Source organism: Poecilia reticulata, linkage group LG14 (assembly GCF_000633615.1).
Source record: "Poecilia reticulata strain Guanapo linkage group LG14, Guppy_female_1.0+MT, whole genome shotgun sequence".
Classification (NCBI taxonomy): domain Eukaryota; kingdom Metazoa; phylum Chordata; class Actinopteri; order Cyprinodontiformes; family Poeciliidae; genus Poecilia; species Poecilia reticulata.
The window spans coordinates 10,763,816-10,789,554 of record NC_024344.1 but is presented as its reverse complement, the minus strand read 5'-3'; the positions used below and the strand labels follow the sequence as shown (position 1 = coordinate 10,789,554).

Below are 25,739 nucleotides of genomic sequence, written 5' to 3'. Positions count from 1 at the left end.
TGTGTGTGTGTGGATATAAAAAAAAAGAATATTGAGTGTTTGCATTTCTAGACTGTCAGTTTGATAAAAATCTAATGTTCTGAATAACTTGTTTATTTAAATTGTTAAATGAATGCATAGATTTTGATATCATAAAATCAAGAGACATTCCTGATATTTTGAGTAGGATAATATCTTAGATCTCACAGATCTAAGTGATTTTAAATCGGACATCATCTAAATGGGTCCATATACCATAGAAGGCCAATCTTTTACCGCAATACTCAAATGTCACTCTGGAAAAGAATGGAAATGGAAACTATGCAGGAAGCTCAGTAATTCATGATCCCTCAGAAACTGCCGTCCTTCCAGTAGAAATAATCTGAGAACTGGTTGTGAAACAGACGTTGCAGAAAGAGATCCAGGGCCACCAGCCCCGCATCGATGACATCCACCGTCGAGGCGAGGATCAGAGCCAGGTGGACGGCGACAGGCAGTCGCTGCTGAAGGAACGCCTTCAGCAGCTCAGGGATCTATGGGACCAGCTGATYGCAGAGACGGACAAGCGTCACGACCGTCTGATCGAGGCCAATCGCGCCCAGCAGTTCTATGCTGATGCGGCCGAAGCAGAAGCCTGGATGGGGGAGCAGGAGCTGCACATGATGTCAGAGGAGAAAGCAAAGGTAAAYGTGAGACAAAGATGAACAGATCGTTGTTAATCCTGTATATTTAGGAAATATAATCATCCATGTTTGTTACCCAGGACGAGCAAAGTGCTCTGGCAATGGTCAAGAAACACCAGGTCCTAGAACAGGCCCTGGAGGACTACGCCCAGACCATCCACCAGCTGGCCAACAGCAGCCGTCTCATGGTCACCAGCGAGCACCCAGAGAGGTCCGGAAGCACATCTTACTCTTCAACCTGAAKAAGTAGTTGTCATTTAATAACTAATACATCTGATTCCTAATCTCAACTGAACAGTGAAAGAATCACCTTGCGACAAGCCCAGGTAGACAAGCTGTACGCCGGCCTCAAAGACCTGGCAGAGGAGCGCCGCGGGCGTCTTCAGGAACGGCTGCGGCTGACGCAGCTGAAGCGAGAGGTAGATGACTTGGAGCAATGGATCGCTGAGAGGGAGGTGGTCGCCGGCTCCCATGAACTGGGACAAGACTACGAACATGTCACGGTGAGTCTTTTTTTTTTTTTTTTTTTTTCTCTCTGTCCAATTGAAGATGCGAAAGCTCTTGGAAATTCAGCTGAATTAATTATGTTGCCCCGATTTCTGTTTTTTCTTTCTTTTCACAGATGCTGAGGGACAAATTTCGTGAGTTTGCTCGTGACACCAGCACCATCGGCCAGGAGCGTGTAGACGGCGTGAACGCATTGGCAGATGACCTCATCGAGTCCGGTCACCCTGAGAACGCCAGCGTGGCAGAATGGAAGGACGGTCTAAATGAGGCCTGGGCTGACCTGCTAGAGCTTATTGACACACGCACGCAAATGTTAGCCGCCTCCTACGAGCTGCACAGGTTCCATCAAGATGCTATGGAGGTGCTTGGACGCATCAAGGAGAAGAAGGAGGCGGTGCCTTCAGACCTTGGCCGGGATCTAAACACGGTCCAGCATCTCCACAGACAGCACAACACTTTTGAAAATGACATCCAGGCCCTCAGCGGACAAGTGAGTGAAAAGATGTGTTGTTAGATTTCGAAAGCGGCTTCAGATCAGAACACAGAAGACCTTCTCTTCCTCTTTTAACTCCAAGGTGAACCAGGTGCAGGATGATGCAGCACGGCTGCAGAAGGCCTACGCCGGTGAAAAAGCAGATGACATTCAAAAGAGTGAAACAGCCGTGACAACTGCCTGGCAGGGGCTGCTGGAGGCCGGCAAAGCCCGCAGGCTCCTCCTGCTGGACACAGTGGAGAAGTTCCGCTTCTTAAACATGGTGCGAGACCTCATGCTCTGGATGGACGGCATCAACGTGCAGATCGACGCGCATGAAAGCCCGAGGTAAACGGAGTATTTACCAGTAACTGGAATGGCTTGTATAAAAACCAGAAGTGGGTAGAGTACCCAAAAATTATTCTCAAGTAAGGGTAAATAAGTATTTGGTAAAAAGCCTACTCGGGTACTGATGTATGTCTTGAGTCTTCACTTAGAAAGACCCCGGTCAGAGGTCAGTCATATTTCAGATGGACATTATGTGGAAATTTTGACATTTTAAAGACCAAAAGGAAAATAATTCATATAAATAATATGGTTGAAAAATAACAAAATTAGGCACAAAAAAAATTTCCAAAACAATTTCTTTCAGTATATGGTGAATTTTTGGTTAAAACAAGCTTGTTATTTATTTTAAGAAATTACTAATTGTGTATAAAGTATCCAGACATTTTACTCAACTAAAGAGTAGCGACATATCATAATAAAATGACTCGAGTAAAAGTAAAAAGTACAGCATTGTAAAAAATACTCCTAAAAGTATTTTTATTACATCAATAAATGTAAGTCGGTTCTGCCCAACTGATAATAACACTAACTCTCTTGTTTGCTTTATTTAAGGGATGTATCATCTGCTGAGTTAGTCATCGTCAATCATAAGGGCATCAAATCGGAGATTGAGACCAGAGCAGACAGCTTCACTGCCTCCACCAAGATGGGGAATGACCTCATCAACAAGAACCATTACGCATCCGAYGAGGTATTTGGCTACGATTCAAGGAAAACTATTTCAGAGGGAACACAATAACCTGCTTTTAGTGTCTTCATACCATACAGCTCAATACCCTGTTTACTGAATGAATGTTCCTTTAATCTACAGATCCGAGAGAAAATGGCTCAGCTCCAGGAAAAAAGAGATGAGATCAACAGCAAGTGGCAGGAGAAGATGGACCATTTACAAATTGGTAGGCATAGAAATTTCATTTCATTTCAAAGGAAATTTGGAGTACTACATTATTAAATAACCTAGCTATATATAAATTCAAATTCAAAGAGTATTTTGTCTTGAAACAAAAGGTTATTGTATTGCCTTATTAATTAATCTAACTGTGATGTGGCAACAGGCAAGCATGTAGGTGCAGGTTTAAAAAGGAAGATATGCAAATGGGAAGGTTTAGGCTGGAGGGCTATTGGAAGGAAAGAACACAGAGCATCATTTCATATTTATTGGGGAAAAATGGTTGTACGGTGTAGTCATAGATTTATAAGGAAGTTATGAAATATATTGTTAAATGACATAATGCTGCAACGGCAGCTATTTTATTAAGATACCTTTTGGAAAAGTAGGCATACTTGCATTCATTTGACTAACTGATGTGGGATCAGTCCATTTTTAATTGACGTCATGTTTGTTTTTCTCCAACACTATCATTTCCATCTTACTTAAATGAGTTACCACAGTCCTGCTACTGGTTTGAATGTCTTCTTACCAAAATTGTAAAGCAAGCTCTAATAGATTATATTATGACTCTTAACACATTTCATGATTTATTAGTATTTGTTAACTTGATGTTTGTATTTGCTTTAGTGCTGGAGGTGCTGCAGTTTGGACGAGACGCCAACGTGGCAGAGTCGTGGCTGGCAGGGCAAGAACCTCTTGTCCGAGCGGCGGAGCTTGGTGCCAACGTTGACGAGGTTGAGAGCCTCATTAAGCGCCACGAAGCCTTCGAGAAACTCGCTGCAGCTTGGGAGGAACGCTTTGTGCAGCTCGAAAAACTTACCACAGTAAGTACAATGATCGCTTTCCCTCTGAAGTCAGGGTGCCGACTCAGCCTGGACTTTCTGAAAGATTTTCTTATTAAAATGTTTAGCAGTTCTGGGAAGTGGCCTGACAAATTCAGGATGTTTCTTACCTCCTTTATGACAGCCAATTAAAGTTTGAGTCGTCTTTTTCTCCAGCTGGAGGAGCATGAGATGCAGAGGAGGCGAGAAGAAGAGGAGAGAGCACGGCGACCTCTTACTCCTCCGCCTGTAGAAGAGGTGGGGCCGTCTGAGCCAGATAGTCAGCCACATGATTCAGCAGCCAGGTAGGAGATGTTTGAAAGAGCAGGCGGCAAAACCAAACCTGTTTTTCCGTTCACATGATATTCATCTGTCTTTTAAACATAGAACAAGTCTGGACCAGACGACACTTAATCAATCGGCGTCAGTGAATGGAGTGCATAGCGATAATGACACGTCTCAGGTGAGACAGGTTTGCCTTGTCCAACGTTGTCGTGTTTTTCCCATGCTGTTGACCTCATTTCATGTTGTACTTATTTATGATTCGAGTGGGTTATTGGAATGTGTTTTCAATTTTGAATAAATCATTTAAAATTACTGTTAATATTCTAAATTTGACCAAGTCCAATTTTATTCCAACTCCATTGATTCAAAATCGCTTCATATGAAAAGTATTTCTAATTGTTTGTCCTTGGTTGTCATACCGCTGTGTTGTATCTTAACTTAACATAGAAAAAATGCCTGGCAAAAGTTGCATTAGAATCTTAAGTTTCGATGTATTTTACTGGGATTTTAGGTGATAGACCCACAATGAAACATGGTGGCGGCGCTGGTAATGTGCTGTCAGAAATCTATTCCCACCTTAAAAACATAAACACACCAGAGTTACAATAAACTGGTTTAGAAACAACCTAGTACAAATCCTGACCCTTTTCCATTTGAGAATCTAACAAACCTGAAATCAGTGTTCAGAATCTCTCCATCCAAAYTGAGACTAAGCTGCTTTTCAAAGAACACTGCAAAATTCAAGTCTAGATGTGGAAAGCTAGAGGCATAACCTAAACGGTTTGCAACTGTAATTGAAGGAAAATGTGATTTTCCTGCTGAGGGCAATTGCTTGCCACACCTTTCAGATTTTTAACTGAAATCTGTCGTATTTTCCTTCCTCTTTACAATTTTGCTCCAATCKCTCAATGTATTAAAGATCCCAGAAAATTACATGGCACTATATGGTTGTAATGCTTTAAAATGTGAAAAAGCTTTTCATTCACTGCATTTTGAAGTGGTTAGGTTATAGAATTATCATTTTGTCTTTACTGGAGCAACATGCCCAGAAAAAATGTAAAAAAATAAAATAAAATAAATAAATTACAGTTTTATCTTTGACGGAGGAGGAGAGGGGCCTGGGAGGAAAACGGTGCAGTTTTATATAGATGTAGTTCAGTCTGTTCTGATTGTCTCATCAAAAGCATCACAAAGTGACCTGGATATGTTTTAATTTTGATCATGGCTGTTGACCGTGATGTGTTGGTATCTTTGTTGAACTAAAAAAGTTCAAGCCCCGAACTAACATTGAAATGTCTGCCAGCGACGGACTCTTAACAATTTCTCATTGCATTCTTGCCAGCAGTCATTATCGCTGCCGTTGTCAGTGGGAAAGAAATCAGAGCCTAAACGTGTGTGTAAGCCCAAACAGCAGGAGCGTGTGAGTAATGAGCCATGGTCAGCTTTGTTGTAGCTCCCCCTCCCAAAACACCCCCTCACCTTCTTGACAGCCTCCGCTCAGCTCCTGGTCAGCGGCAGTACTTCTTCTTTTAAGAAGCCATTGCTTCTTTGCATCCACTGCTTTATTTATTAATGAACCACACAGCTTCATTAATGAGTCCCATTGCTGCAAAAAAAAAAAGAAGCATGATGCACATTCATGAACGGGTTGTTGTCATGGCTCTGATGTTGCAGTTTGCGGCTGCTGTGTATGTGCTTGTATTGACCAGGAYGGGAGTCTCTAAATGTGGGGCAGAGTAAATGTGGTGGTTATCACAGCTGTTCAGTGGTATTTTTCTATGTGGCTTGTGGTAGTGTCTGTATGTTTACTTCTGAGTGTATATGTTGCTTAAAGCAGTTAAAGCTTTGAGTGGTGAAAAGTTTTAATGATGGAAAAGAGATGAATAAGAGCCTTCTTAGTTTCAATACTGTTAAAAGTTGGATATTTTTAAATTAAGTCATATTTTCTGTTTTTGTATATTTCATTCAGTAAAAACGTAGCAAACTTCAAAGATTGCTTAGAGATTTATTTTCATTTTTAGTTGAAAACATAAGAATTTTCCTACTCATTTTCAGAACTGTAATAAAACAAGTTATAACAAAATTTTAAAATATTCTGCTGTCCATCCATCGATATATCGAAYGAGAGGCACTACTGTGTAAGAAAGCAGTYGTTGAAAAACAAGCTTTCAACATGATTTTAAGGCAAATGGAAGTTAAATTGTTGAAGTTTTATTYTGGSTTCAGTGGCTTTTATTACTAAAACGGCAGTCTCAATGTGGATAGGATATAGATACTCAAAGGGATAAAACAAAGCACCTCTATTCAGCCTTCCTGATATCTCACACTTCTTCACTTTCTCACAGCCTGAATGAGCTGCAGACACGACGTACCGTCTCTTTGAAAACATGTTTCCTTTCAAGTAGCTGCCTAGATCTCTTTGAGTCGTCTTTATGCAGTAACACACAGTGTTGCAAGTTCTGCCTGGCTTTAATAAATATGGTGAATTAAAAAAATTCGTGTTTTTTTTTTTTTTGTTTAATCAGCAGGTCTGATGAATCTAAAATTGGCAGATTTCTCTGTGCAGCTCTACATTTTGTCCTTTGTTTTTTAAAGATTGTAAGGAAAAGTGGAACTAAACTTACTGAGGTTTTACTAAGTAGGTTATAATTTGAATTGTTTTGGGGTTTTTTTCTCAAAATGTGTTTAGGATGTTTAGCTTATGCTGGTCAGTGCTTCTTGTATGTTTCCTTTGTGAGTAGCTAAGTTTGTCGCACAGTTATAATGTAGTAGTAACCTCTTCTGTACCATGTGATGAAATGAATCCAGTGGACCCCCGTGTTCAGTACCTCAGTTTATCATGCAATGTGTTAAAGCAAGCATCATTACGGCTTTTTGTGTTTGGCTGTGAACGACTGCTTTGCTGCTCCCTTGGTCTTTTTCTGATATTTCCTGCCTTACCACTTTGGTCTGGTTTTAACCACAGGGCTCAGAGTCCGACTCGGTTAATGGACCTGGTAGAGACAGCGGCCTGGCGTCCTCTCGCCTCGAGCCGTCTGCCACGCTACCGAGCAGAGGCGGTGCCGACTCCGAGCCAGAAACCATGGAGGGCATCCTCTGCCGAAAACAGGAGATGGAGACCCACAACAAAAAGGCAGCTACCAGGTAGGAATTTGGTGAAGAGAGAGTGGTGACCTGCTTACATACTGGGGAACAAATTTRATTAGCTGAAGAGCACTTTATATTTCATTTGATGGAGCTTGGACCACACACATTCTAATGGCTGTGGATCTTATTCAAAGTTCTTACACTTTTTTGAAAGACAATTTTTGTGATATGCTATTACAAATAATAATTAAGTAAATGCAAAGTAATTAAAGGTGTACTCTTCATGATTTTTTTTTTTTTTTTTTTTACAAACAGAACAGAGAACAAATTAACTACTTCTGTCAGTCTGTAATTTGCAAAGCCTCTATTTAACAAAGTAAACCAAATGAGATAAAGCATAACATCAACACTTACAMTGTAATAATCACTCTAACAGAAATTAACTTTTTTCCCCCTCATTTTAAATGTAATTATTTTCAGAGTTTGGGAAGCCATCTGGTTATTATCAATATCATAAAGTATTGAATCACATAAAATATTAAAAATATTGGTAAAATTATTGTGAAATGAATCTGTGTAATGAAAAACATTTGTATAAWATTTAAAATTAGTTCTAATTTTTACAAATATAAAAATTYATCAGCTTTTGACCAACTTTTAGAGTCAGTTTGGAGGAATATTGTAAAAATAGTGCAACATCATTTACTGTTATTTTAGACAGAATTTATCCATATAAAAAAAAAACTTAAAAGCATTTAAACACTAATATTCACTTCAGGCAGACTAAACTATCACAAAATACACAGACACATGTTCCCATAGTAGCTTCATCTATACTTAGTTTAACAATACGGCTCAACAGTCAAAACTCTTAATTACAAATTTCTTGACACAGCCAAACGGCACGATAATTTATTCATGCAGCTTCTCTGTAAAGCATAAAAAGTTGGAACAGGACAAACATTGACTTGCAGCAGTCCATCTTGAAAATCTAATTCAGATTCTAAACTCACCCTGAACAGCCATCTGCTTTTCTTTTCATTCTGGATTTACTACGATTACACAAGAGAGCTGTAAAAGGAGTGACTACAGGCTGGAGGAACAGGCCACTTTAGCATAACATTTAGGTGTTGTYAACTTATATGTGCAACTTGAAGCACAACCCCTTAAAAATAGTGTTAATTTGCTCCTTCATTTTCTATATTTKTGTGTGTTATGTATTTAGGAATCAAATATTTTATGTGYAGTTTTATTTAAATGATTGATCAGCTGTTTGAATCAAACCATCCAAGTTTTTTCAGTCACTTTATTCCCGAGTWCATAAGCAGATGTCAATTTATTCAAGAATGAAATGTATTTGTATCAAAACTTTCTAACTTTTGGGACACCACACTTGTAAACCGTTTAAGATGGTTTCTGACCCAGGTGTGTGCTACTCTTAAAGTCTATCTAGTTTTTATTTATAAGATTTGGTCAACTTTGGTGTCAAAAGCCGGTTTTCACTCCTGTTGCCGTGGCAATTGYAATAACTTTCACTTCATTATAAATCCTTCAAATAAGGCTGTGAAATAAATATRTCTATAACTTTCTTTTAAGCTATTTTGTTATGTCAACAACTGGATCATTCAYACTAATCAGACTAATATGCTCCAACAGATCGTGGCAGAACGTGTACTGCGTTCTTAGAAAAGGGAGTCTGGGTTTTTATAAAGACAGCAAGAGTGCCAGTAATGGCATCCCATACCATGGAGAGGTTCCCATTGGGCTGGACGGCTCTGTGTGTGAAGTAGCCCACGACTATAAAAAGAGGAAACACGTATTCAAGCTCAGGTGAGRGTAAAATAATTTAAAGCAAATATTTAACTTTACTCCACCTGTTGGTATCAATAAATGAGTGCGAGAGTCATTTTTCTGTTTCATGTGCCTGCAGGCTAGGAGATGGGAAAGAGTATCTGTTCCAAGCCAAGGATGAGGTGAGATGTACAGACTTGTCGTTTTAAAGCTGCGTCTGCAGTAAAATGAATGATGCGGTATAATAAACCCTCTGCTGTGTTTTTTTTTTKTTTGTTTGTTTGTTTTTTAGGTGGAAATGAGTTCCTGGATTCAGTCCATTGCTGGCTCCATCCCATCGGGAGCAGGGGACTCGCCGGGGGCGCCCCGACTCAGCCGCGCCATGACGATGCCCCCCATCTCGCCAAGCTCAGGAGAAGGCGTAACCATGCGCAACAAAGAGGGAAAAGAGAAGGATCGTGAGAAGAGATTCAGCTTCTTTGGCAAGAAGAAATAGGACATTTGTAAATGGAAGCATCCAAAATYAAAGAAAATTCCACAGACTGAGCCAGGCGGACGGAAAGGTACACACAGGTCAGACAGACGCACTGTTCCCCATGCAGRACCCGAGGAATTGCCAACAGATCTGTCACTTGGGACTCTTCGATCCTTTTTTGACTTCCTTTTCTGTTTGTCCCCCTCAGCGCTTTAATCTCTTGTTTACTTTATTTTCTCCCAATCCATACTTAATATTCGCATTTATCAACCAGACTAGCGTCAGACAAGYTTGTTAGTCGGTAACATCAGATGGATTGAACAGGTCAGACGACTGAAGCGGCTCGTCGCCTGCAGGAATCGTCTCACAGTGACTCCCAGTGGGACGGAGTCTCCAGGAAAACTGCGGAACGTGTTTTTTTGTTTTCCACTCCTCACAAGCTTTCTCTTTTGTTTGGGGGGCGATAACATCCGTTTGTTTTTATGTTGATGTTAGTAACTTGATTAATATTATTATTAATATTTATCTTTTGCAATGTATGGTTTGAGAAGAAAACTAATTAGCTAATGACTTGATTTATGTTGTGGAGAGAAACAAATTTGGTTCAACTAGTGGAGAATGTTGGTCTTGCCCTTGTATTTTTTATTTTTTTTTCCCTTTAGGAAAGAACATTTATGAGGTGTTTTGCAACAAAAATAAAGCTCGAGTTTTAGCCGTGTGCGTTAAATGATCACAGGTACCACTGGGAAAATCATATATACATATATTTAATTAGTGGTCTTATAATTCTTTTTTCTTGTTCATCTTYGATTTTGCCTGCATTTGATTATTTCTTTTGAGTGATCTTTTCTGCTTGATTTTAAACGTTATTTTCTTTTCCTTCAYAAAGCAGMGATTAGTTTTCTAGTGTGAGCGTGTGTGAGTTGTGGTGCTGTGGATTTTGCATGTTTATTTGTTCCTGATTAAATACGGTCAGATGGATGTTGCTTTTCGAAAACCAGACACAAGCAAACTATCACTGGAGTAATTTTCTGAAAATGTTACTTTTCCTTTTCGCTTTACAGWGGCTGAACCAGTAACATTCCTCTARACATTATTTTACTCCTCTTTGTTTTAGTCTCCTAAACTATTTTCCGTTGTTTTGGCCGAAATGAAAGCTTTGGGGACAGTTTGCAGATGAGAAGCTGAAGCACATTTTGTGGCGGCAGACTGCGGTGATGAGGGCAGGACTGAAGGACAGATTTCATTTCAAGCGAGGGGAGTGGAAGTGAGACAGGAGGGGCATTGATGAAGACGCTTTAGGTGCTCTCTTACAACCAGACATGAGCCTGACCTTTACTTGAACACACTACATTTATTCTGATCTCTTTTTACAAACACACCCTTCATTTGAAACAGTCTTAAAGTTTTCTTAGTACAAAGAAGTGAATGTTAACCATGTGCCCTGTGGCAATGACCTAATGTATGTCAGTGGATTATTAGTCTAGATACAATGATGGCGACCATGAGGAGCTCTGCTTACAAGCAGCCAAGTTACTGAGGAAAACGGTCATGCAGTTAGTTTAATGAGCTGTTTTGCTTTTTTTTTTTTTTTTTTTAATATATGGCATGACAATGTGGGCTGATTATTGTACGTATCTGAGCATTACCATCTACTTTATATGTTAATTTATTCTGGAAACATCAGCTCTTAATCAGGACTAGACGTAACAATTAGATGTAATTGGCAGATAAAAGGGAGAAACTCACTCTAGCATAGCAAATGTAAGCAAATACTAGGTGATGGTTTCTTCAAATATTGTTTATGAAAAGGACCTTTACAAGATGTAGACATTAGTACAAATTTACACAACTGTTCATAGCTGCACCTGAACGTACATGAAACCAAGTAAACGGTTTAAGACGGAAGCTGCAATTTGTGCGTGTGTTTTTTTTTTTGTTTGTTTGTTTTTAACAGTATATGTACCCCTACAAATTTGAGTGGCATGACTTGTAAAAGTATTTACCTATATGGACGTCACACCTAGGCATGGGCTGGTATTTTTAATCAGAGTTAAAAAAAAATACCAAGGTATCACATAATTTCAACCAACATTTAAAACGAGCATATGTGATAATGTCTTATTGTTAGTAGTTTTCAAGTGCTTACCATGCAGAATATTATAGTTTTTTACTGTTCTTGGTTTTTATAGAGCAATACGAGCCGTTAGCTAGTTAATTAGTCTGGTTACCTGCTCTGGTAGCTAGCCTGCAGTAGGCTGCTTAACAGACATGCTGCTCAGCTGTAGTTTTAAAAAGGTTCATTTTCACACCATGACTCTGTTTTTCGCAGGTAGGGTTATTTTCAAAAATCCTTTTTGTTTTTTTGTAAACAAGAGGAAGGTGTTGAAGATTTTTTTTTTTTTTCTTCCTCTTCATCTCAAGACTGCTAATCGCCCCATGCTAGTCAATCTGAACTGCAGGCTGGTCACACAAATCAGCTCGAAAGCGATGCTGGTCATTTTGTGAAGAGTAGACTTCATGGTTATTTTTCCCAATCATTAATAAAGATAATTGGTCTGACATGGAATGAAATGAAATGGCAACATGTAGGTACAAAGTGGGGGTACAAAACTGCAAGGAGGCAACTTTCACCTTTTAAGCCAACTGGTTTTCTTTTCCTTGTCCAAACAAGGACTATTTAGATATAGGAAATCCCTGAACTCCTTTTGAACGCAGATTACTTAAGAGCAGGCAGCCCCAACGTTATAAAGCACACCTGTTTCTATCTGTAGGACTGAATATTCCAGGTATGACACAGAGCTTCCAGTTTCAGTTTCGGTTGCCTGAAATTAAGCCACAATAAAGAACCACATAACATGCATTACGTGAGCCAACGCAATTGGCACAAATTGGAAGAGAGGCATCGTTCCTCCCCGGTGGACAAGCTGGTGCGATTCCCAGCGCTACCCGTTCTCCCAACATTTAATACCGCATCCGATTGATGCTGCTGAGCTCCAGCTCAGAGGTCACACAGTGTATTTTCATACTGGCTCGTTTGAATGTGAATGAACTCAACTGAATTTGGCCAAATTGGTCAAGTGAAGCTTAACTCATACTTGACATACTGTACACAGGCTCTGTATCACGCATACTCACATTAATATGACTTTGGTACTCCAGTCTTGTGGGAATGTCCTCAACTGGCTATGATTTGATGTTGCGTATTGCATCCTTTCTAAAACATATATAACTTTGTGCTACTGGTGAGCTTTGACCAGAACATAAAAAGTATGCATTATTGATGTCAAGCAGGTTTTTGGATCGAAGAGTACTGGTATCGATGAAGAAAAACAGCTTTTACATGTTAAGTATTAGATGTGGTTGAATATAGACTGCTGACAGTTTGAGCTTCCTCTTTCAGAAGAATGCTGAATATTTGCTGTCCAATGGGAGCTTGTATTTTTTCATCCAGTGGTCTGTCTTGCAGCATTTGATAAACCTTTTCTTCTCTCATTTCTCAGTACCTTTGACAAATGTCTGTTCCTTCCTCTGTAATTCAGAGTTRTTAATACGACTACTTGTATTAATTGCTCTTATGACCATTATTGCTACTGTTGTTACTATTACTACTACTGTTACTAATGCAACTTATTGCAAAAATTACAACTGCTGTCCCATTTTTTTTCAGGTACGTGTCTGTAATGCCAGACTCTTCCACACGATGTCAGTGTGCTGTGGAGCATTTTCATTACAAATCAAAAAATACTGTTTGTTGACTTGTGTATCTACATCTAATATTAGGAATAATAAAACGGTTTAATCAACACATGTGGTTGGGATTCTTTTTTTATTATTTGTGAAGAGGGTTTTTTTATGCTGGTTCACATGGCTTMTTATGTTCCAGACTAAAAAGAGGGATTAAATTGATGTCCAAACAGATTCTTCAGACTAGTGTTCTTCAGACTATTCCCACCCTAATTTTTCAACATTTTTAACAAACAAAAATGTCTATATTATTAGRATTCAACAAAAAATAGTGAAAAAAATGCATAAATTTCAGCAGTCAAAACTATATACACAGTGCAATGCAGTCCAAACTGACACGAAATGGAGGACATTATACAGGAAAGCAGCCAAAATCCCCATGGAAACTTTCGGAGGGAGGCAAACATCTTACAGGTGTAAAACTGGACACCCCCTTCACCTATGTTGTCCCAATAAACTTTTTTTTTTTCCTTTTTTTTTTTTTTTGCTTTGATGTGATAAAATACTAAACAGTTTAATTGTTAATGCTTTAGCCTGCCGTCATTGACAAAACTCMATTTGGGGCAAAAGAAAAACACAAAACTAAAACCTAAACGTTCTTTAAAATGTCAACCAAATAATTGCAATGACTCCTATTCGCCACTAGGAGGCGCACGAATTCAAGCTCCTGCTCCACCTGCCTACAAGTCCAGACAGGGGGCACTCATTACCCGGCAGGCACTTTACCCGTATTTTAAAGCAAGATGGCAGCTGTTGTTGAGAATGTTGTCAAACTGTAAGTACTGGACTTCCTTGCAGATTTTATACCTATAAAGGTGACGCTCACCTCAGTCACGTTATTACGTCTGTATAGTTACTCATTCACCGACTCTTTCGCCAGCTAGCTTAGGAGCATTCTGTTTTAGTGCGGTTAGCCAACGCTGTCGAAGCGTCGTGTCTGTCTTTTTACATCCTGGAATGGAAGTGGAAGTTAGCAGACACGCAACTTATACTTTTCTACACACACGAGTCACTAACATGTGTTGAGAAACGTGTGTGAAGTTTCCTTGTAGCGTCGGTGTCATTAATTGTTACGTCCTTGTGGTAAAACGATCGACGCAGCTAGGTGGCTCGCACGCTAACAAGCTAAAGAGTCCAACGCTGTTTATGACAACTGGCCGACTAGTTTTTAATGAATGAAACACTGGTGGTGAAGTTTTTTTTTCTTTAATTTTGAAAGCTTAGACGCTTCTGTGGCTGTCACGCTTTAGATCAGATTATTGCAACTCTTTTTGAGGTGCAAAGTTTATTGCTTAGATGAGGCGTGTGCGTGAGCTCAAACGTTCCTCCATTTCCGCTGTCTCCCTCATGATGCAGCGGTGCAGCCTGAACCCTGGTTAATGTCAGACTCTAATTACAAGCCTTTAACTGAGATTACACACACGCCATACCGACACATGTCCTCAAATAACCTCGGCAATGTTTTGAAAATGTGTAAAACGTGCGTTGATAACTTTTTAAATGTATGTTTGTATTCACCAGTTCCTGTCAAACTTTCCATACACTTATAAGCATRCATTTGAGATCGATTTTAATCGTTTAAGGAGTCATTTAAACAGTTATTTAAAGGTGGAATGGGTTTACAACTTATAGCTTGAATAAACTTTTAAAAGCAAGAATTAGGTGCATGAGTTTTAATAAACTGTGGATTAATCTATACATACAAGTTATAATTTCTTGATCAATCCTAWGGTTTCCCCTAGAAAACMTACTAAGCCAGGTGGTTGGGTGTCAGGGCAGTCATTCATCCAGCAGCCTGTCATGTTTTTGAGTTWAAAAAGTTGGCAGGGAAATTAAAAATATCACTTGATGATTATGTGTTRTTGAAACATTGGCGATTATACCTGAACACCAACTATAAAGTCTTTAAAAAAGCAAACATTTTAAAATACTTAACTAAATAAGCAATGCTTAGCCTGGGGAGGGGGCYGCAAGTAGAGCCTGGTGGCCYGCCAGGCTTATAATACACTGGGGGAAACCCTGAATCCTGATTAGTAACATTCTGTTTAATCCCCTTTAACAAGTGGCAGAGAAATCAAATGACATAACATATTTTTGGCTACATATATGATCTCTTTTCTTGCCATTTTTGAAGTGTATTTAAATAGGATGGTTTTCCTCTACAATCATAACTAATGCATTTTCAATAGGGTTGCAGTAAGGACTGTTTCTAAAGATAAAACATTGTTTGGAATGTATTATCCATTCCAAGCAATTTTGTTTTGTGTTTACGATCATTGYCCAGTTGGAACAACCAGGTCCTAATTTTAATGTTAATTTGAATTAAGGGTAGACCTCTGTATTTATTATAGCATTCATTTTGTGCAACATTCCAGTAGCACTGGTAGTAGAACAAGACTGTCAGGTCGAGGTAAGTGTCCTTACTTTGACGTATCCAAACTTCATTTTTGTCATTTAWGCATAATAACTCAAACATTTTTCTCCAGAAGAAAGTACYACATTTCATTCAAGCTTGAATATGTCAAGCATTTCTGTCTTAGTTCCTATACTCCCAGTTCATGTTGATGTTAAATTGCCCTTTCTTTGGAGTATGGTGCTGTTGTCACTTCCTGTTACGTTAGACTTTAACTTTTGTCATTTTGTGGTTGTTCTTTGTCATCCTAGCAAATCTGTCATTGAGGGTGACAGTTTGGATCCCATGGCTGAAACAAAGTTGGGTGTACTATTTGGACATTGATCCAAAATCTTTTGAAATGGCTAAAGTTAGCTTAGATTAAACTGTTTCTGGTCTGACCATGACATCTTCCTCAAAGCAAAGTCTTTGCCGGAAAACCAACCAAGTTAAATGAGCCCTACTAAGTTTGATAAGAACAATGGCCAAATGGTCAAAGGATAATGCTAGAAGCTTTGTCAAAAACAAAAACTGAGACTTTTATCCACAATAGAACTTTAATATATTAWTAGAAACAATACGTCATATGTAAATCTATGACTGGCACGGACAGTAAATGGTTACATTTGACTCATTTCACTGTATTCTCAGGTCGCATTCTTCAGCACCAGATTTATTTGGAAGTAAATACTGARATGCAGTTTAAATGTTGAGCTCATGACTCAGTTTTCTGAACTGAGCAGTGACATTCTCTTACTGGAAACTTTTTTTTTTTTTGTATGATTGATATTCAAATTAATACTCTTGTCAGCTTTTTCCACTCAAGGGCTGCTGGGTACGGTTAGGTTCTGTCTTTAACTGCAGTAACTTTAAGGAAGTAGACTCGACCGCTGAAATGCCGGTAGTTGGGTAGTGGCCAGTCTCTTGCTCAACTGCAGCTCAGTTCCTGCAGTGGAAGAAAACATTTTGGCTAGTTTGTTTCGCAGATCCAGCTTTTTATTACTCTGCTTGTAATTCTTCTACAAAGTAGGAAGTATGGATAAAAACACAGCTCTTTGATATTTAGACCTCACTAACAGTTGACATTCTCAGAGCTTGTTTGAGTTCATTTGTTTAAGTAATAAATCCAGACTGAGTCGTAACTACAGCTGTATATTTCTAATATGTTTTCCTTGATTTTCCCTTTTATCCACATTTTGTTAGGAGTCAGTCAGTAACTTCCCTTTAAGTGTGTTCATAAATAACCTGGTCTGACTTTGTCGACCTTGGAGTCTTGATTGAGGCCCAGCTGCTGCGGCCGGCCTGTCACTGTGATCACTTTAAATAATGTCGCCAACTGTTTCTCGCTGCCACTGTAAAAAAAAAAAATGCTTGTGCAGCAGTGAGATGAGCCTCAGGAAACACTGATGAGGCTGAACCCCTACCCTTACACACACACACATTTATTTTTTTTATTAGAAATGACTCGTGGTACCAAACCGCTGTTGGAGTTTTCCTTATGAATATAATATTTCAACTTCTTGCAACTTGCTGTTTTGCTCAGATTGGGAGAGCAATACTACAGAGATGCCTTGGAGCAGTGTCACAGCTACAACGCCAGGCTGTGCGCTGAGAGGAGCGTTCGGATGCCGTTCCTGGACTCTCAGACCGGTGTGGCTCAGAGCAACTGCTACATCTGGATGGAGAAGAGACACCGGGGCCCTGGTAATACTCCAGATTTGCTCTCTTAGAGACTTAACAGAGCTTAGCACAATCAGACCGAAATCGAACTGTCGACATGCAGTCAGATGGTTTTCGGATGTTTGTTTTCGCGCAAACACACCAAACCGATCTCCCTCTGCAGCAGCATCCTGGTGTTTCCTGCTTAAACAAAAACACCCACAAAATTTAGACCAAACGCACAATGGCTTCCAATGGAGAGGGGGTGAAATGTTCGATTATCGTCACACAGATGCAACAAAGAGAACCGATTTCAAAAGTCCTTTCTGAGCCCTTCCACCCTTTGTAAGAAGTAGAAATCTAAGAAGATGTAAACACTTTGCAGAAGCGTTCTTACCTGTTCATCTTTTCCACATTTACTCTCCTAATAACCACAAACTTGTGTTTGAGCATTTTGTATGGATTTCATCATCTGCAGAGGTCAGGAGCTCAGGATTGAGAATCAGTTGACGTTGTAACTACTAGTTGTTCCTACAGTTGTGGCTTTAATGGAAGAAAGATGTAAAAATGTTGAGCAGTTCTCTCGGCAGCATTATTCTGTAGGAATACTTTTGTTCAGCAAGGACAATAAAGCTGATCAGAGAGATGTACTCCCAAAAAACTTGCAACCCCTTTGAGCTAGAGTTGTATCATTTCGTGGCTATAAAGTAAGAAAATGAGAAGCTTAAGGGATGTAAATACTTTTGCCAGGCGCTGCAGCTGGGTTAGCAGCAGGAGTTGCCAGCTTTAATTTCCTTTTGAATGCTACAAAGAGACAACTTCAACACACTGGGATCAAATACGGCATCTTCCATTAGGAAGGAAGCCGCTGCTGAGTCATTTAGTCTGAGTGCCTCCATTAGCCTGCCGAGCGTCCATCGATCTGGACGGGTCAGTGACGTGCTCTCCTCTCCTCAGGCATGGCTCCAGGTCAGCTCTACACGTACCCAGCCAGGAGGTGGAGGAAGAAACGGAGATCTCATCCCCCAGAAGACCCGCGCCTCATCTTCCCTCCTGTTAAGTCAGGTACCACGGCAACGAGCTCGACTCGACTTGCTCTCAGTTTAATTAGGTTTTCAGCAACATGTCTGGTAAAGCTGCTGGATACCTCACTTCATTTACGATGGGAAAAAAATGACTTTTATGTTGAAGCATCAAAGCAAAGTATTAAGAAGTTTCTGTTTCGATCTGTTTTTTACTCTTAGAAATAGATTTGGGGCTGAAGAAGGACGTCCTGCTGTCGTCGGATGGCAGCAGCTTGGAGGCCTTGCTGAAGGGGGAACCTCTGGACAAACGGACCCCGGCGGACATCCGGGGGTCAGAGGAAGACTCCAATCAGAGCGACTACACTGGCAGCCTGAACCCCGCCACCCGGATCAGAAAGGTTCCTGTTCTCACTCCCGACATCTCATTTACTGCTGACACTAAATGAGATGCTTAACCTGGACTTGACGTCCGCTCTATTTACCTTCCACCCTCTTCCTCTCTTCAACATAGAGAATCCTCGAGCCAGACGACTTCCTGGATGACCTGGATGACGAAGACTACGAGGAAGACACGCCTAAAAGAAGAGGCAAAGGGAAAGGGAAGGTAAAGGTGAACCGAGTGTTTTTTCTTCTTTTATCTAGACTTTGGGTTGACTCCAGCCTCGTCCGCAGGGTCGAGGAGTGGGTAGCGGCAGGAAGAAGCTGGACACGGCAGCGTTGGAGGACAGGGACAAGCCCTACGCCTGTGACAGTGAGTCCTCATGCGACAGTAATCCCCTAACAAAGCTAGTTAAAGTTCTGCTGCTTCTTGTTGCTGTTCTGTTGTTTCCTCCACCTCTTTGCTGTCTTCAAATTGAGAATCTGAGCCTCTTGAGCTGTTTTTCTTCCCTCCATTGAAGCGGTTTCGCTTTCATTGCTGACCGACTGTTTCTGTTTCTCTGAGCTTCTGTCTGTGCTCTCCTCTGATTCTCTTCTCTCTTCCAGACACTATCAAACAAAAGCACATTTCAAAACCTTCTGAAAGAGGTAGATTTCTCTTCATCACTTCTTCCTCTCATTGCCTGTAACTGAGTAGATGTATGTATTTTTATGTACTGTCACTGTTCTTTTTTTTTTTTCTGGAAGAAGGGATTTTTCCTTTGCTTGCAGTTTCGCTTGGCCATAAACATAGACTCTCATATCCAAATGTAATGAACCAGCTTTTGAAGGTTTCAGTAGCTCTCATCTTAAGTTTAGTTCTTGAAGATGAGTGTCAGCAAATTTTCCAGATAAACTTCTTAGTTAATGCATGAGGTTTGATTTTTGTCCCCGTTTTTGTTTGCACCCTTCTAAACATTCACTCATTTCACATTCTATTTTTTCTAAAGGCCTTTGCTTTGATACTGAGTCAGTTTGATGTTTGCATGACCTTTTCAGTCTGTTCAGCCTCCGTCTACCGTCACATGGTTTGATGTGCTTGTTTAGATCTTCAAACTCTCACCCAAGATGCTTATTTTGGTTGACAGATGATGAAATGTGGTGGTTAGCGTTTTGAGAAAATAAAAAGCAGAGCTTGGTGTAGTCTTTGACTTGTTACACACATCACATAACAACCCCACCCTCTGAGAGCGGCAGTTTCACACGGTTTCATCTTTGTGCTGTTTTTAAGATGGGGATGCCTGGTATCACATAATCTCCTTTAATCTCAGTGGTTTATAGAGCACGTTAAAACCAGGGGATTATTGTTGGAGGGAGGGTTTTTCATCTCAGTTGTAAAAGTCTTACTTAAAATTATGCCAACCTATCATTTATGTTTAAGATTGATGCTTTCTGTGAAGCTGAATAATTTCATAGTTTTTACGGCATCCCTTAGTTGTTTATTACCAAACTAAACCTAAATAGTGACCGCACCCTGCAAAACATAATCATGACACTTGAACCTTTTCACTGTTTGTCTCATTATTACTACAAACTTTAGTGCATCTACCTGGGATTTCACATAATAGACACCAGAAAGTGGTGCACAATTCTGGAGTGGAAGGAAAATATGTGATTTTATTAAATATTTTATTGAGTAAAAATCTAAAAAGTGTGGCATGCATTTTGTCCTCGCCCCCTCCTCCTCCTCTATACATTGATTGAAGTCACCCATGTGTGTATTAATCAGCATTCATCATAATGCAGCCAAAAGGCTCACGGTAGCTCTGGAGGAGCTGCAGAGATTCCCAGTTCAAGAAGGAGAATCTGTCAGCACTCCTGCCTTCAGTCATGCATTGGACATGCGTATGTTTTGTGGAAGAATAGAAAAAACGTTGTTGAAAGTTCCCATCTGTCATGTTTTTGCCCCTTACATGTGAAACAAAGCGCCCGGTCAGATGAGATCAAAATGAAAGTTGTGTGGTGGTAAGTTAGCCCACATCGCCCCGAGCACAACGTCACAGTAGTAGGAATATATAGGTGGCAGCATCATGCTGGGGGCTTGCATTTTATTAGCAGAGACGAGATAGCCTGCCAGGATTGACAAAATACATTTAGGAAAAAACATCCAGTTGGATAACAATCGTAAAAACAGCCATAGCTCCAGAGAAATGAGTCGGATTAGAGCGCATTCACGTTAATATCTATAATTCAAGCAATACATGAAAACTGGTGTTCACAAACTCTCTCCATCAAATCTAACCATGTTGGAGCATTTTTTATTTTTTTTTGCAAAGAACTGAATGGCATAAATCTCAGTCCCTGGACTGAAATCTATACAACCTGATAGATTTACGGCTGTAATTTCAGTGAAAAATGGTTCAACCAAGTTCTGGCTCAGAATACAAATGCATGACGCACTTGTCAGATTTTTTTTTTTTTTTGTAGAAACTAGACAGTATGAATACTGTCTAGTATTCATACTTTTTTATTTTATTTAGCAGAACATGTCATCTGTATTTCCCCTTTTCTACTTCAGCTTGTAATGCGGTTCCTACTTTAATATTCATTATAAACAAAAAACATTGAAACTTTGTGGGTTAAAAGTGATTTCCTGTTTGTCTCACACATCATCACTTCTCCCCACATGAACCGTGTAACAGAGTCTTCTCTCAAACCACCGCAGTCCTAACATGTAGAAAGCACTTTATTGTTCAGAAACACAGCAGGTCTTTTATTTCAGTGGCACAACAAAACTGAATCGCTGTGGTCAGATCCTCACCTTTCACTGTGGTTTTTGTGCTTTTTCTTCGTCTTTTTGAAAATATGTTTTCTTATTTTGGTGTCAGTCTGTGGGAAGCGCTACAAGAACCGCCCAGGCCTGAGCTACCACTACGCCCACTCCCACCTGGCCGAGGAGGAGGGCGAGGAGAWGGAYGACCTGGAGATGAACGAGCCGACCCTCCCGCTGCCCGAGGAGCCAAAAAGTAAGAAACGAGCACCAGAGACTTGCTGTGCAACAATCCAGGCTTTACTGGTAACTAATAACTATTTTTTAAATTCCCTTAAGCAGCTCCCAAAAAAGGCCCTGACGGTCTTGCGTTGCCTAACAATTACTGCGATTTCTGCTTGGGAGACTCCAAAACCAATCACAAGACGGGCCAATCAGAGGAGCTGGTGTCCTGCTCGGACTGTGGACGCTCCGGTACGTCCTTGAGGTTTTTGAAAGAGGCATTTATACTGCACACACAGACCGGCTCGCTAATCTGAGAGAATGTTTCTGTTCCTCTGTGTGAACACAGGCCACCCCTCCTGCCTGCAGTTTACTCCTGTAATGATGGCTGCTGTGAAGACGTATCGCTGGCAGTGCATAGAGTGCAAATGCTGCAACATGTGCGGTACCTCTGAAAATGATGTGAGTCTCTAATGTTGGTGTGGAGCTGAACTCTGAAATGCAGGAATTGCTCTGCAGAACTGCCCAGTTTTAAGTGAATTACTTTAACAGGGCAGCAGCCCAGGCTTTGGAGGCCCCAGAACTRTTTAGTTTATTATTTTGGCCATTATTAATTCTTTGTAGTCTACATCTTTTGTCTTTTTATGCAGCTTTGATTAGGAACCTTATAGAAAAGGGTATAATAAACATTTTTTTGTGGACAAAGTCTAAAAGTTTTTACTTGTTTGTTTACTTGTTTGTTGTAAAAAAGACCTTACAGGTGGGGCTCCTTCCTCCTGTATCAGGCCCTGTACTTGGCTATACTTGCAGCCAAACTAATTATTAATATATTTCTTTAAAGAATCATACAACATATTTTCTKCTGATGTTTGCATCATTTAGAATTGTTTACATGCACAAATACAGGTTTATGTCGAGTTTATGTGCAAGAATTGGTGTGAATGAATGGGATTCAGCAGTCTGACTCAGTTTTCAGAGAAATATTAATCATAATGTTTGGTATTTAAGCTGGATTTGTCCTTTACAGAGTTTAATTTAAGGGCCAAAGAAGTTCTCTAAGAAAGTTCATGAGTTCTGATTGTGTTTCTTCAAGGATCAGCTTCTCTTCTGTGATGACTGCGATCGAGGCTATCACATGTACTGTCTCAACCCGCCGATGTCTGAACCTCCAGAAGGTAACTTCATCAATGAGTCACTGTTTTAGACAATGGACCTCTTTTATCAAAAACCGTGTGCACAAATCAAGCTTAATTCAGAATTAATGGGAGAGTCTGTATCAGGACAGTCGGGCGTTGATAAATGCTGATAGATTGATAAAAACAGAAACCATTTATCCAAAACGCTCTTTTCATTCGTTGTTTTTCCCTCTTAGAATTTGTAAATGGGGAAAAATCAAACACATTTCTCATAGAACGAGACAGTTCGTTTTCTTGTTTGTTTGCATGTTTTAAGACTTTAGAGTTGGGGTTCAGATATTAATCCTCCAATCTTCCAGTAACATATAATTATGAAGTGATATTTTCAAATTTCCTGTCAACTTTTAACATTTTTAACTCAGAAACTCGGCGGGCCCAACCACTGATTGCCCCAACCACTGGGCTTAGTGGGTTTTCTGAGGAAACCTTGAAGGTTTTGGTAGAAAGACAGAGAAAAGGGAAAAAGAATAAATTATACAATTGAGTTTGTTTTTAAATTACCAGGCAGTTAATTGATTTATTGCTTATTGCGACAGGCCTCCATGCATATATATATATATATACACTCACTGCTAAGTAATTTAGATACCTTATAGACCTTTTTTTTTTAATTTCAACAGAATGTGATTTATAAACAGTTAAAATTTCTTGCAAAATGCGTTTTRTTGCTAAAAGTTGGGAAGAAAAGAGTTATTAAAGCAGGTTTTCTGCAGAAACAACTCCTGCTGCTCTGTGTGGAGATRCACTGCCTGGTTTTGGTCGAGCCCAGGAGTCGACCTCAGCCAGTAAAAGGAACTCTTAGTGCTCCAGCATACAAAACATTTTAGTATGGTCAAAAATTATCATAAATATCCTCGTAAACCTTCTCTAGAGACTGCAAACCATTATTATTAGTTTTATGTGGCAGCAGATTTTATTATAAATCTGCTGCCATTTTGTCCTAGAACACAAAATAACATTCCAATAAATAGAAAGAGACATATTTATTCCATGATTACATATTTCAAAATGGATACTACAATCAGATTTCATCCTCATCATGAAAAGCAAATATTCAATGTTTCTGAAATTAACTCCTTAAAGGCCACTTTGTTTAAATCTTGACTTCAAAATGCCTGAAAACTTTTCCATCCGTTTTCCAAAATGGTTTATATTGTTTTGTTTGTTGAATAATAACACCTTAATAATAATAATAAAAAAAAATGTGCAATGTATTTTAACTTATATCTGTGGTATTGATTTTAGGATGTCACACCTTTGTTTTTCACAAMATATATGCACAAATTAGCGCCACCTGGTGGTCTCTTACAGTCAGTAATCCTTGAAAATATTGAGAAAACATTCAAAAGTGTATATTTTAAATGGGATTTGGTTGCACAGATTTCTGCTCAGATCTGTCTTGCAAATGAGATCTGGATCCCGGTTTTAGCCGGTTAAATAAAGTAAAGAAAGAAAAATGGTGGAGGACTACAGGTGTTATCTGCAAATTGTAAACCTTTGGCCCAAATACAATCCTGTGGTGATTTTGTTCCATCATCAGAAAAAGACAAACATTAAAGCTATGCACTAAGACTGGGGCGGCAAAATAATAATAATAACAATAAGGCAAAAATAATGTCCAAAACTTTCTTGAATCGGGTCGTTAACTCTTTCTGTCGTCATTCAGGGAGCTGGAGCTGCCATTTATGTCTGGACCTTCTGAAGGACAAGGCGTCCATTTACCAGAATCAGAACGCTCCCACGTCGTGATGGCCGCTCCGGCCCGCCCTCCACCGTCACCCAACCGTCCTGCAGCATTACGGTGAACCCCTCAAGGTACACAATGACCTCCTCCCTCCCCTTAACCGGGCGTCGGCGTCGGGGGTGGAGTGTATTCTGGAAACGGGAGGAACGCCTGATCAGACTGGCCTCAGTTAGCACCAGATTATGACTGTTACACAGTTCCGGCCTTAGATCCAGTCTAACGGGTTTTTATTTTCATCCACTCGCCACATTTAGCCAGTTTGGCATCGTTTGTTTCAGAGACGCGTCATAAATGGCCAAACTTCCACTTTGCGTTCAGCTTTTATACCTAAAGTTGCTAAAGCTTCGTCTCTGTCCTGTAATGTACTGATTTTATGGAGTTTAAAAAGCTTGATCATAGTGAAAGACAAATACATTTTATAATATTTATATATTTCTATGGTAAAAAATTATTATGTATGTAAAGCTTTGGGGAAAAAAGGAATGATTGTGTTTAATATTAGCTATCATATTAGGAGAAAGGCCACAACCACGTGATTTTTGTGGCACTGCTGAACGTTTTGATCCACCTGATGGGGTGAAAGGGATTTACTTCACCTGTAAAGGGTTCAACGTCTGCACAGCAAAAACAAACAGGAAGTATAAATAGAATCCCTCTGATGTTTATCAGCGTGGCTCCACAGGCTGCGCCGCTTCAAAGATGGCAGGTTGGACGAGCTGCACTCGTCGTCATGGTGATGCACTGCCGTGCATGCTTCACATTGTCATATTTTTGTGATGTAGTGAYTTATTTCAAAACTTTTTCCACCTTTTGTGACATATTTTGTTTCGAAAGGTTAAAGAGTAAAAATAGTAGCAATAACTTGCCTGCATGAATGCACACCCTTTAACCTTTTGCTCCAGTTTTAACATCAAATCTTGTGTGCATAACATCGAACATCGGTTAAGTCTGAATTTTGTCGTATACGACCACGAAGCTTTTTCTTTGAAAGAAAATGACCTACCTCCATGTGGGAGAATGTTTTGGTCTGATGAAGCAGCATGTAAACTCACGAGTCATGTTTCTAAAAGGAAGGTTTGGACCAAAAGCACTGAGGATTTTTAGAAAATGACGATCTCGTAAACACCCATTCCGTTTTGACCACAGACCTTCTGATGTCTGATTAATGGCTTCCTCTCAATGTCATATATTTGGAGAATGTTTGGCGAGTCAAGATGTCTTTACTCCTACTGAAGAAGTCTGAAGGAAGGTTTYAGATCAAATGGTATTTAGTTGGAGGGTGTGCAA

General features: G+C 39.8%; 2 protein-coding genes across 10 annotated transcripts in view; both read left to right on the top strand.

Annotated features, from left to right (window-relative positions):
* sptbn2 (spectrin, beta, non-erythrocytic 2) overlaps window positions 1-13,148 on the top strand; it is a 56,172-nt gene extending 43,024 nt beyond the window's left edge. For 2 of the 5 annotated variants that reach the window (XM_008427717.2, XM_008427719.2), the window contains 15 exons: window positions 384-662; window positions 743-873; window positions 961-1,165; window positions 1,285-1,659; window positions 1,745-1,989; window positions 2,542-2,680; window positions 2,801-2,885; window positions 3,509-3,705; window positions 3,880-4,007; window positions 4,090-4,165; window positions 5,330-5,407; window positions 6,953-7,131; window positions 8,731-8,904; window positions 9,005-9,047; window positions 9,158-13,148. In XM_008427717.2, coding sequence (XP_008425939.1) covers window positions 384-662; window positions 743-873; window positions 961-1,165; window positions 1,285-1,659; window positions 1,745-1,989; window positions 2,542-2,680; window positions 2,801-2,885; window positions 3,509-3,705; window positions 3,880-4,007; window positions 4,090-4,165; window positions 5,330-5,407; window positions 6,953-7,131; window positions 8,731-8,904; window positions 9,005-9,047; window positions 9,158-9,361 — 2,538 coding nt within the window. In that variant the 3' untranslated portion in view covers window positions 9,362-13,148. The remainder of the gene's footprint in view (window positions 1-383; window positions 663-742; window positions 874-960; window positions 1,166-1,284; window positions 1,660-1,744; window positions 1,990-2,541; window positions 2,681-2,800; window positions 2,886-3,508; window positions 3,706-3,879; window positions 4,008-4,089; window positions 4,166-5,329; window positions 5,408-6,952; window positions 7,132-8,730; window positions 8,905-9,004; window positions 9,048-9,157) is intronic. The other 3 variants (XM_008427721.2, XM_008427722.2, XM_008427718.2) reach the window with 2 other exon arrangements.
* Window positions 13,149-13,769: 621 nt separating this feature from the next.
* Window positions 13,770-24,880, top strand: dpf2 (double PHD fingers 2). 5 transcript variants are annotated; one of them, XM_008427713.2, is made up of 12 exons: window positions 13,770-13,862; window positions 17,023-17,183; window positions 18,096-18,203; window positions 18,383-18,561; window positions 18,675-18,767; window positions 18,836-18,914; window positions 19,148-19,189; window positions 21,409-21,546; window positions 21,633-21,764; window positions 21,862-21,974; window positions 22,606-22,687; window positions 24,375-24,880. In XM_008427713.2, the coding sequence occupies exons 1-12, from the start codon at window positions 13,831-13,833 to the stop codon at window positions 24,455-24,457; spliced, it is 1,242 nt and encodes a 413-aa protein (XP_008425935.1). In that variant the 5' UTR covers window positions 13,770-13,830; the 3' UTR covers window positions 24,458-24,880. The 5 variants fall into 5 exon arrangements, with proteins under 5 accessions (XP_008425935.1, XP_008425936.1, XP_008425934.1 ...); XM_008427714.2 differs by having other exon boundaries at window positions 21,630-21,764; window positions 22,612-22,687; XM_008427712.2 differs by having other exon boundaries at window positions 21,630-21,764.
* Window positions 24,881-25,739: the final 859 nt, after the last annotated feature.